General features: G+C 34.5%; 2 protein-coding genes across 4 annotated transcripts in view; one reads left to right on the top strand and one right to left on the bottom strand.

The window, feature by feature from the left end:
• The first annotated feature begins 100 nt into the window (after window positions 1-100).
• On the top strand, window positions 101-5168 carry LOC121425325 (serine protease HTRA2, mitochondrial-like). Its single transcript, XM_041621355.1, has 6 exons — window positions 101-825; window positions 1503-1722; window positions 2152-2343; window positions 2873-3017; window positions 3392-3599; window positions 4882-5168. The coding sequence occupies exons 1-6, from the start codon at window positions 317-319 to the stop codon at window positions 5045-5047; spliced, it is 1440 nt and encodes a 479-aa protein (XP_041477289.1). The 5' UTR covers window positions 101-316; the 3' UTR covers window positions 5048-5168.
• A 2932-nt stretch (window positions 5169-8100) lies between these two features.
• Window positions 8101-12835, bottom strand: part of LOC121425729 (leucine-rich repeat-containing protein 27-like) — a 39361-nt gene continuing 34626 nt past the window's right edge. For all 3 annotated transcript variants that reach the window (XM_041621898.1, XM_041621896.1, XM_041621897.1), the window contains one exon: window positions 8101-10816. In XM_041621898.1, coding sequence (XP_041477832.1) covers window positions 10685-10816 — 132 coding nt within the window. In that variant the 3' untranslated portion in view covers window positions 8101-10684. The remainder of the gene's footprint in view (window positions 10817-12835) is intronic.

Here is a 12835-nt window from a genome sequence, read left to right on the forward strand (position 1 = left end):
TCTTTGTGGGGGCATCCCCTTATGTGAGTCACATTCTAAATATAGGTCTGTCTGCATCTGCCGGTGACATCATTCGGAATTGCCCCCAGGCCCCAATTGCCGTGTATAATTTAGTAACTGCTAGTTTGTACAGACATTTTCATACTTGCGTCCTTCATGTCCTTCAACATTTTTCTGAAATTCCGTATTTGGCCTTTGATTTTTGCTTTTCACGAGACTCGACTGCAAGTCTCACTCTCACTTTTGTTTTGATTTCACGGGAATTTGCCCGGGAATTTGTCGTGTCGTTTGTAGACAGGAGAGGTCGTTTTTCAAGATGGCTGCCTCCATGTTCAGACAGAGCCTTAAACTCTCGCGGATAATGCGCTCCAACACGCCTCTTTTATGGCGATACTCTCCCACCTTGAAACCTCAGAACACTCAGCTGGTGATATCAAGAACTATAACTGAAAAACAAATGATTGAAAATCGGAAAATTTTCTTCAAAAGGATTGCACAGTTTGTTGGATTGGGTGTGTTTTTGTACATGATTTCGCCATGGGCAAGGCAACTGAAAGGAGCAAAGTTTGAATCAAGGCGGGACAAGAAAAGACGGCGCCTAACTGAACAACGTGAACTTGAAAACCGGGATATATCCACAGAAGAACTTTCATTAGAATATCAGGAATCACCTCGGTCAAGAGGAATTTTGCCTGTCGTCAAAGCGGCAGACGTGACAGATTTTGGAACAGGTTACGTGAAGCCAAGATCTCAACAGTTCAATTTCATCGCAGACGCTGTCGCTAAAGCTTCACCATCAGTCGTATTTATTGAGATTCATGGAAGGTATGAAATATTACTAATGTAATATAAGAGAATCATGAAAGTTCGATCAGATTCATATTAGCAAAAAAAAAAACACCCCCAAAACCCAAAGCATGAAAATAGGAGCAAATAATTATTACTGTAAAAACGATTTATATTTAATGCTAATAATAATGATGAAAACTAGTAATTTAATACTAACCACAAGTAATAACTCACACAATATCGATATGATTATCATTATCGATAGATGATATTGATATCAAAAGTACTAATTACAAATATGACAACACCGTAATAAAAATAGCAACAATATTTATAATGAACGTTAAGTCATGTAGGCTAGCCTATGTAGGTAAGCTATGAACTCTCAAAGCTGATTGCAACAATTCTTCTGTTAACTGGTTATCAATTATTTAAATGTTATGCTTTATTTTAGTCTGTAATGCATATTTTGAGTTTGACTTGTGTTTGCTATGTCATATTTGTAATCAGATATAAATAAAATTCAATTTTTTTTTCAGATATGGAGCTGCAATACTTAAAAAAATACAACTTAATTCAATTCCATAATGATTTAATTTTTTTTTCAAAGAATGTTTATAGATTTTTTCTTGGAATGTAAGGTTAGAACTGTGACAATGAAAGACATGAACTCATGCTAAACATGGTGTTTAAATTCTAAATTATCTTTCCAGGCATCCATTCCAGCGAGGTGTAGTTGGGCCAGTCTCTAATGGATCAGGGTTCATTGTCAGTCCGGATGGTCTTATCTTGACCAATGCCCATGTGGTCGCCAATAAGAGACTAGGCAAGCAATCTGTAAAGGTCAAGCTCTATGATGGTCGGCTAGTAGACGGCGAGGTCATTGCTGTTGACCCTGTGTCAGACCTTGCTCTGCTTAAAATAGATACAAAGGTTTGTCTTAAAGTAAATTAATCATAAAATAAAGTAAGCCTATGTGTTAGTGTTTTGAACCCCAATGCATTTTTGTGTGATAATCCCTTTCATCATTCATATATAGTTTAATTATTTATTGCTTATTCCTGGCATTTCTTTTTCTGCACTGCATCATGTAACTTAGACTAGATTTCAAGATGATAACCTTATTATAATATTTGTTTATATAGCCCTTTATAATCACAAAGAACCATACATCTCAATCAATTGATAATTTATTTCATGTCATAATGTTTAGGAGATTTAAACGTGCATGAATATTGCATTATTTATTGTTATATTTGTATATTATCAAATTATCAAGGAAAATAAAGTGACATCCAACCAACTACAACACTTTAATCATTAAAGTACAAAGTATACTTCTATTATTTCATGCTATTGCAGGATAAGCTTCCAGTGATGCGGATGGGGAACTCATCCGCTGCTCGACCAGGGGAATGGGTTATCGCCATGGGGAGTCCTCTGTCGCTCAGCAACACGATAACAGCTGGTATCATCAGTACCGTTAGCCGGACAAGCAAGGAGCTAGGTTTGAACAAAAGCATTGACTACATCCAGACTGATGCTGCCATAAATGTAAGTTAAACATGTAATAATTCAAGATAATTTTGCCTTATGTTTTGAATTGTACAAATATTTTACAGATAAAATTAAAAGTATAAACACAGCCAAACTTTCTAGTGAATTGCAGTTGGATAACGCATATTATTAGGAAGTGGACACCAAAGTTTAGAGAAGAGACAGATTTAAAATATATAGGATGAAGGTTGGAGAATGTGCTTTGAATAGTGGATATACAATTTTATGCAGGAATAGCAATAACTGAATAATAAGACAATTTTCCATGCACTTCAATATGAATTGCACATCATTGTGAATTAAAACAAGCATTCAAATAAATATGTCACACAATGAATAAAGAAGCATGTCACTGAAATAAAGTAAATTGACAGTTAATGATAAATTTGCAATCCCCAAATTACTAAATTTATGAAGATTTAAATATGCAATGTGACATGTTAATGTGGTACTACTGTGGTTTGAATATGATATAATCTGGACCAGCTGTTACGCATGGTATGCTATTTTGTTCTTTCTCTCCTAGTTTGGAAATTCTGGAGGACCTTTGGTGAACCTCGATGGTGAAGCCATTGGTATCAACACCATGAAAGTCACTTCTGGAATTTCCTTTGCCATCCCAATAGACCATGCCAGGGACTTTGTAGACAAGGTGCAGAAGCAGATAAAAGGTGGGACTAAGTCTCTTTATTGAGAATTACTAGTTTCCTAAACTCCAGTTTCAGTCAAAATCTGTCAGATTTACCGGGTAATCACCACTTTTGGGGTTCATTATAATAGGTGCATTATTATTATTGATTGGATATAGACTTTTGTATATACAGAAAGCCATGTTGTTTTAGTAATCATTTATTATTCTCTACCAGAAACATTTGGCACATGATTTGTATTTATATATAAGCTTGCACTACGGTGGTCATTTTATTGGATTCTGCATGCCTTATTTTCAAATGTTACCTCAGCTGGAATTTGCAAGTACGTTCACCATGAATTCAAACTGATTTTACTCATGTTTATTTAAGGGTAGATCTTTATTCCAATACAGCATCTGGTGGTGGCTGGTTCAGCAAATCCAAGCCACAAACTCCTGTGGTGACCACACCGTCCAAAGGAAAGCAAGGGTACATTGGCATCACAATGCTTTCTCTGACCCCAAGCCTCATCTTTGACCTCCGACAGAGGGCGCCAGACTTTCCCAATGTCAGCCATGGTGTGCTTATCTACAGGATTACCATTGGGTCTCCAGCGCAAGTGTAAGTTAAACCATTGGCCAGTATTCTGAAGTCGGGTTTAAATTAAACTCTGGTCTAAAGTTGTGATTTAATTGAAAATAGCAAATAATTCATATCTGGAAATAGTAACTAAAACAGTCTTCATCATTAAAGCATGGTGAAATTGAAAGTGAAGTACAGCAAATATTAGAAATATACAATGTTAGAAATATACAATACAATCCATTGATGTATTCAGATTAAGACTCGATAAGTTTTGGTGGTCTGAGCGTTTCAATCTTCAATGATCAAAACTGTCTCTACCCTCCACGTGTGCAAGTTTTAGCTTTGTTTATATTAACACATCGTATTGACATGGAAGACCTTATATTCAGATGAAGTGATCGAGGTCAACAGGAATACAGGATTACCTCACCTCATAACATGATGATGGAAGCAAATTTTTGATAATTTCAGCTTCTCAAAATTTTTAGACCACAGCCTAAGTTAAACCAAACTTCAGAATACAGACTCTTGAGTTATATGCCAGAGGTTATCGAACTAGGGTTTATGGAAAATGTGTTTTATACTGCATTCAATGGGGTGAACTAGCCTCTATGACTGCTTTATGATATTATTGTGTGAAAAAAAAGTGTACACTAAAAAAATAATGAATAGCATAAGAAATGAACTGTGAATTGAAATAAAAGTAAATGGTTGCAAACTGGCAATTCATCCTCCATCATTTTGTACAATGTTTGTTTTGAATACTTCAATGCCTGGGGGCCGTTTCATAAAGCTGTTCGTAAGTTAAGAGCGACTTTAAGAACGACTGGTGAACCTTTCTTACGCGCTAAACCGACGCCAATGGATATACCATTTACTACAAGAAATGATCACCAGTCGTTCTTAAAGTCGCTCTTAACTTACAAACAGCTTTATGAAACACCCACCAGGATTGAAAACATAAGTTGTGTCGGCATTAAATATTTACAGTGTGTGACAAACCTTGCACTGAAGTGTAATGCAGTATGCAGCTTTTGAATAAAGTTTTCCTATTCATGCTAGCTTTCATGTATGCTCAAAGCTTACCAGACCCGCAGTTAGTGCGAAGTGATTTTGTAAATTCTTGAAAAATGGTTTTTATGAACACATACATTTTATCTGCAAAAATATGACACCAAATGACTCAGAGACATCTTTCTCTCTGTATAAAACATTCCTTTTTAATTTTCCATACAAAGTACATGTTTGATTGATTTTTTACAAATGGCCATTTTCTAAGCATAATTTTCTTTTTTAATTTTTACATTCTACCACACAGTGCTGGATTAAAAGCAGGTGACATCATCACCCACATCAACGACCAGCCAGTCAAGTCTTCTCAGGAACTCTATGATAAGGTCAAGGCCAAGGAAGGTCTTAATGTGACTGCGGTCAGGGGCAGAGAGACCATGAAACTGACCATCACGCCTGAAGAATCCCAGTGATAGAACATGTTGGATGCAAGAGGTCATTTAAAACCAGAAACTCATATCTGATGAATTGCACTGCACGCTTGCTGCGTGTTGTTCAACGGACACTTTATAATTTAATTAACAATTGAGAAAACACATTTCTTGATACCATAAAACAGTTTTGACAGTACATGTATGTACAATAAAGTATATTAATGTATGTCATTGTGAAAATGGCAGACAAGACTTGATGGAATGCATTCTAATTCCAAAGACATAAAACCATCGGGCAAGTGCTAGAGGTTACAGGTACTTTGGCATTAGCTCATGTTTTTTTCAAGTCGGCAATCTTTTTTTTTTACCTTTTCAGTGATGCACTTCGATTTGATTTAGGGGGAGGGGTAAATCACGATCTGACCTAAGTATAAACTAATTTTTGCTTTTGCTTCATTTCTTGAATTATGAAAACCCAGTATTGTACTAATTGTCACTTAAGTGTATGGCTGGGGCATTTCACGAGGAGCAAAGTGGACTGGTGTGTGTGTGTACACTTGGTATTTAATGCATAAGGGCTGGACACGAAGAAGCAGACTTTCTGCTAGATTACGGTCTTTGATTCTAACGATTTTGAGGAGTTTTTTATCGCTTTTTTATAGCGTATCAACTTCGAATACTAATCATCTGAACTGAAATGATGTTAAATCAAAATTGTTTATGTATTGGACAGGGGTAGGAAATAACTGTTATACATCAGGAAATAGCTTTTGACAGTGTTGCAAGTTCACAGGCTATGCAGTAATAAAGTGAAATACCAACGAGAGTATTTGTGTAACGAATGAAATTTGTATAGGAATAAGAATGCTTGTGCTATTTTGTGTGTAAAGTCACAAGACTGAAACTTCAGCAGTTTTTTCTGCATTGTAGATTCTGTTCATGTGTGCAATTTTCAATTCTATTCAATTCTTTTATTTCATTTCCATTCAAAACATAATACAAAGTAATATAAAGCAATACAAATCAAGTACAATTTTGTAGGGCATTCTTACTTCGTAAAACAGAAAAAAAAAACAGTATAATATACAGCATAAATGGAAATGAGGGGGATCCACTAAAAAGCAAAGCTTGTAAAGTGTGGATCCCCTTGGAAATTGTGCAATTGCAACTGTCTGGGGTCTGGCTTAATTGTGTGATCTTTGGAAAAAGGTTTTCTGCTACTTTTATCAGTGTATTTTTATGTGATTAAATAGTGTGTCACATGTCAGACAAACCTGTTATAAATCAGCAGTACTTCAATAAGTAAAATTTTCAGTAGTGTGTTGAGGAGAAAGAGCAAGTAGGACAAGATCCAATATCTTGCTTACCGGTATTTTAATCTTTGACACTAAAGAAAGCTCAGACAGGTGATTCATAAATAGCTGTTCATAAGTTATGAGCGACTTTACTAATGACTCCTTTCTTTTGATAAATGATACAACACCATTTTTTAATAGGTGTTGATTTACTTCCTAAGATCCAGTCAAGTATTCGTAACTTACGAACAGCATTCTGAAACTTCAACTGCAATGGTTGAACTTTCAATTTTTTTTTACTTGTGCCATTTTTGTGCTTAGTGCCATCATGCTCAAAGCATGTGTCGTCTAAGATATTCCTGTATTAAAATTTTCCTGCTCTATTCATTTTCCAACAACAGTGTCTAATCGTAATTTGCCAAGGTAATTGGAAAGTATGGAATTAGTAAAAATACTAAAAGTTTAAGCCTATCTTCTCCAAGTTATATAATTGCTGAAGTGGAGGCAGTTTTTCAGATCAGGGCTCCGCAACACAAAGGTTTGCGATGAATTGCAAATATGAAAGAACACCCCTGATTGGTCCCTAGTCAGTATTTTAAACTTAATGCACATGTAACATTGATATTGATTGGTCAGTTCATTTAGCGATTGATCGCAAATATTTGTGTTACGGAGCCCAGATCATGCTTTGGTTGGCTGTATAACCTTTATCTAAAAATTTAGATGTAGAACTCTATTTAGGCAAGAGAAGGTTATCACCTATGTCATGGCTCTAACATCACACTTTTTTTTGAGCTGTCTTTTTATTTTGAGATGAGGTTTTAACAGCCCAGGTTTGGAATAAGGTTTATTTGGTCCCCACAGATTCATCATTAAAGGGGAATGAAACCTTTGGAACAAATAGGCTTGTTTAGAAACAGAAAAATCAAAGAATAAGAATAAAGAAAGTTTGAGAAAAATCGGACAAATAATGAGAAAGTTATGAGCATTTGAATATTGCGATCACTAATGCTATGGAGATAGCAAATTGACAATGCGACAAAGATGTGTGATGTCACTTGTCAACAACTCTCCCATTACTTTAGTATGTATTTCACTTAAATTGCCTCTTTTATCACATCTATCCATAGATCATATGTTCTTTCTACATTAGGGCATGTAATACATATTTTTTTAAGAATACATCATGGATAAAGAGTTTGTATCATCATAAGAAAAAGCAAAAAGAGACATTTTGAGGGTATTTTATAGTCCACCAAAGGGAAAGTTGTTCATCAGTGACATCACACATCCTTGTCGCATTGCCAATGGGAGGAACTCCATAGCATTAGTGATTGCAATATTCAAATGCTCATAACTTTCTCATTATTTGTCCGATTTTTCTCAAACTTTCGTTGATCTGTTTCTTTGATTTTTCTGTTTTCACACAAGCTATCTTGTTCCAATGGTTTCATTCTCCTTTAAGGAAAATGGTCATCATACTTTTTTTATATCGTACCAATGTCACTCTTGTGACAAGTCCCCTTTAAAAATCTATTTTAAGGTTTCCAAAGAGCCATGATATTCATTTAAAGCAAAACTTCTCCCATTTTTTAAGATAGTACATGCTTAGAATTTGTTACCTACTCCCCCAAAAATATCATATTAAAAGTATTAAAATCAAGGACTTGCCATACCCCCAAACAAAATTTCCACCCCCATACTCTACATTATATTCTTTTTGAAACTATTGTCAAATGTTAATTGCAAATGTACAATTTCTTGTGTGAGTTTGAATATTTTGATTTTTTTTACAAGACATTTTATTATCTGCTTGACACAGAATAAAATCTCTGTATTATCACAACATCGTGGTCATTGTAATTTATTTACAACTTCATACAAATATATGTTTATGTATACATGAAAGTATTGACTGGCAATTGATGACACAAATATAATGCAGCAGAAAAATGAAAGAACATCAAGCTTATTCTTGTTGGAGACTGGCTGATAAAGCTATAACACACATTTTCCATTGACCCAAGCCAGCAATTATACAAGCTCAATCTCTAATGGGATATACGGAAATCCAACTTTTTTTTTTACATAAATGTGTGGAAGGAGAAAAAAAAATATTAGAATGGAATGAAGAAAGTTACAAATTACATAGTTACGGTTAAAGAAAGTTCTTGACAAATGAAAACAAAAGATTTCCTTATTGACATTGTCACAGCTGGGGCTTGTTTCATGAAGAGTTACAACTGTTGTAACTTTGCCATTATGGCAACTTCCGTAGTAGCCTTGATTTGATTGGCTTCTGAGCCCTGTTACATAGTGGCAAAGTTACAACAGTTGATAGTCCTTTATGAAACGGTGCCCCAGATAATGAAGCTGGAGCTGACAACTTTCAAGAGCTGGTGCACTAATGGCACATAACATTAATAAATATCTAAGAAATACCCTTTTCACTTTACAAGATAAACTTTCTGAACAGTGAAACTGACCCCCCACCCTTAAGACAACACTATGCTATGTATAGTATATTAATACTATTGCTAGTTGGAATGTATTGATATCACATTCAAAGGCCTGTATAAAGCTTTAGTAATGATGCAACGTCAAGGATCATATTGGACTATCATTTCATCAATCCAGTCTTACAAAAGTCTAGTCACCATAATACAATTTTTTCTTGAATCTTTCACACATTACGTATTTTATGGTATACTGTTTCATTTTTATATCTGCTAATGAATTCACATTTTGAAAATTAAGTCTTTATATTCACCCAAACTTGATACAAGCTTTCATGCTTTCTTCAAGAAGATAAGTTTGATCTACATTAATGTAATTTTGAATGGACAGATTTCATCATTTGTGAAATATTCTTGATAATTCAAGAATACTCCCAAAAATGTCAAAATATATAACTGCAGTTTTGTTGGTTTATAAAACGTACATCTGCATGACTGCAAACCATTTCTATGTTTGGCTATTTCAAGTCGATACAAGAAAAAATATCATATAAAGTCAAAACATTAACTTCATTCTTTTGATTTCATTCACACAAATAATCTATAGATAATTTCATAAAGAAGGCATATAATATTACTATAAAACATTCAAGGTTTTGAGCACACACACAATTTAATACAGGCTTTTCATTCTTGAGAGAGAAAAAAAAATTAATCTGGAGGTTATGCATAGCAAACAAATAGATTGGAGATTTAAAGAATACGATATGTGAAGAATGAATGGACACCCATTACCATGAGTTTTATAGCTCAGTACATGTACTTGAGAAGATACCCGGGGTGTAATACAAGTTTGGCACCAGTGTACTAAAGATTGGAATATGAAATACCGGTACCTAAAACGTAAGACCATAGTGTTTTAACACTGAATTATAACAAAATTTGACTAGAAATATCACTGATCAAATGAACAGCATAAGTCTTAGGCAAGATAAAGAATAAAAGCTTCAAATTATAGCTTTACACAAAATGAACTACTTAAGCACTCTTCTATCAGATGTACTAACATTTGTAATGACTTTTGGTCTCAATTAGAAAGTTGCATCCAAAGTCAATATGAGCAATGAAAGACAAGCACAATTTTTTTTTTCGGGGAGGGAGATAAATGTATATTACTAGTATATGACAGACTGCGGTGAAGGCAGTCAATGACCGGAGACATTGTCAACGGCGTATGCTCCAGGATGAGTGAAAGGTCATAAGTTGTATATCATATACATGGACTATACGTAAATATTTTAATTTTTATTTTATATTTTTATTTTCAATGTAGGGGCTAAGAATAAGTGTTTTACAGCTGGGTTTTTTTTATCAATTTTTTTTCTTTGCCGATCAAAGGATTTAGGTTTTCTTTTGCTTTGTAGTACCACTGCTTTTTTTTTTTTTTTTAAAGAAGGGATGTTCTTATACAAAAAGATTAAAGGCACACACCATTTGGATATAAATCATCCAGAATAGACCAAGATTCATGACTAGCAGACATTATAAAATGCTCCTGGAAGTTGCCTCATGGTATGAAGTCATTATCTCACTATTCCTGGCCTGATGGTTGTCACAGGCTAAGCAGGGATGGCCGAAGCATCTATTGCTGGAACACCAAGTTTGCTTTCCCCCAAAGACGTTTCTTTTACAGGTATTTCCAATGCTTTTTTAGAAACTCTGGGATCAGCAAATAATTATCCATTTCCCGCAAGAAAGCTGATGCCCATATGCCTTGTAAGCAACTATAACTCTCTTATTAAAATATATCTTCAATCCTGAAGTACATAAAATCAAATACAAGTGAGGAGGATTGTTGAAAATTCAAGGTTCAAGCAGTCAATTCATTGCAGTCTTATTTAGATCAGTTACATAGTTCATATCCTTCACTTTTGTTGGGGTCTGTACCCTGAAGTGTTTGTTACTGACATCGATGGGACATCATCTCCAGTGAAGGCCTTGAAGCGATATTCCATGTTGTCTTTGCGATGATGAAGAGCTTGCTGAAGCCTCTGTGCCTGGAGGAATGTAAACATCAAATTCAGAGAAATTAAAAAGTATAAACTTAAACCACATGGAAGAACAACTTTATACTCAAAATTTATTCAAAGATCAAGTCTATCCCAACAAGAGTGTTGATCTGAATAAAGAGAGTGCAACACTAAGAATTCCATCATATGGGATGCAAACCTAGCAATTTTAAATGTCATTTCTTCTCACTAAACAGTTAATTTGCACAACAATAATTATGCAAATGCATATTCAATGATTATGTAAATTAGAGAGCTCTGTAAATCATTGCCTCTCTTATTTGCATATGTCACACAATATTTGTTTGTCTTCTGTTATATGAGATAGACAGACCTGCCAACCTGATTAGGAACATTTCAGTATTTTTAAAGCTGAAAATCAGTATTTAAAAAAAATACCATAGGACAAGACATAAAGCTGAAACTTCAGAAATCAGTATTTTACATGAAACAAACAGTATTCTTCTCACTTTTCAGTACAAAATACTGAAAATCAGTACTACTTCTTGGCAGCTCTGGATAGATATTTAACTTTTTTTCTTAGATTTGTCATCAAGGAAGCTCTTGATTGAATCACAATAAGACTAGGTTATTGCAATTCTACAAATCTATGGATGAATTCTTGTTAAACCATGTTCTACACTATTATAATCAAGAAAATACATATATCATAATCATATTATAAAATACAAAAAATAGTGAGTGGGTGATGTCATCAGTTTTCTCATTTCCAGAGACTCTGTGTTATGCATATGACTTTGTTATTTTACATCCAATTTTTGAAGAAATTTTTTCATTATGCTTGTTTAAATTTTCTCTATTCATTCGAAACAATATGCTGCTGGAGTGAACGTTGTTTTAATGAACTTTAATTCTAAGCAGTGCCTGAACTCTGAATACCAATCAAGTGTTAATTTCATGAGAGCTGTTGAAATCACTTTAAAAAATATCAAATTAGAATTAATCAGATAATTGTTTACAAATGTCTTTGATATGGCAATGAAAACAAGAAATTCACAGATAAACCACTTCAAATACAAGGTAATGTACATTTGACATAAATTGACATAGAGAAAATAATAGATCCTGCTGTTATGTTGAAGAAAAAATCCCCTGAAGAAAATATGGTATAAGGAGACAGTAGAAAACAACAAGTGGAATGCCTCTGGCCGTCTCACCTGCATCACGCGGTTCAATATAGCAGCAGTGCTGACTTTGAATACTACTCTAACTCGCACAAGATGTTCAGTGATACATGGTTACTCTTATGTCCACTTTTTATGAACTAGACCAATAAACTTACAGAGATATGATGGTTATTCAACAAAAAAACCCAACATGGCCAAAGTTCATTGACCTTACATGACCTTTGACCTTGATCATGTGACCTGAAACTCGAACAGGATGTTCAGTGATACTTGATTACTCTTATGTACAAGTTTCATGAATCAGATCCATAAACTTTCAAAGTTATGATGGTAATTCAACAGATACACCCAATTCGGCCAAAGTTCATTGACCTTTTGTTATGTAGTATGAATATAACTTCCTGTTATCCTTTCAGTCATTCACCCTCACTTGTTTACAAACTCCCCCAATGCCATCTTAGAATCCCCAAACCCCCAATACCATTTAACTGCTAAGCCTTGACCATAAAAAGACCAACCCTCAGTGACGTCAGCTAACTTCATGGAAGAAGTATGACTCACACTACAGCCCCAGTCACTTGCACAGAGCATCACCACACCCCTTATACCAGAGAAAGTTTGATAGACAGTGACCTGTAGACCAATCAGAATAAGTTTAGATCACTCCCACCTTTAATAGTTACACCCCAAAACAAATGATATAAATAAGACTTCTTGATTATTAAGAGAGAACACCAACGATAGAAGACTAGACCCACACTCATCCAGATAGACTGACTGACTTCAAGACTTAGACGTCCATCGAATAGAATATTAACTTCACTCCAAATCTTAACCTTATACTTCAAACTATTATATT

This window comes from Lytechinus variegatus, chromosome 12 (genome assembly GCF_018143015.1).
Source record: "Lytechinus variegatus isolate NC3 chromosome 12, Lvar_3.0, whole genome shotgun sequence".
Lineage (NCBI taxonomy): Eukaryota > Metazoa > Echinodermata > Echinoidea > Temnopleuroida > Toxopneustidae > Lytechinus > Lytechinus variegatus.

Coding starts and splice junctions, on each gene's coding strand:
- LOC121425325 (XM_041621355.1), top strand. CDS start 317: ATGGCTGCCTCCATGTTCAGACAGAGCCTTAAACTCTCGCGGATAATG. Junction 826..1,502: donor TTTATTGAGATTCATGGAAG/GTATGAAATATT, acceptor TTATCTTTCCAG/GCATCCATTCCAGCGAGGTG. Junction 2,344..2,872: donor AGACTGATGCTGCCATAAAT/GTAAGTTAAACA, acceptor TTTCTCTCCTAG/TTTGGAAATTCTGGAGGACC.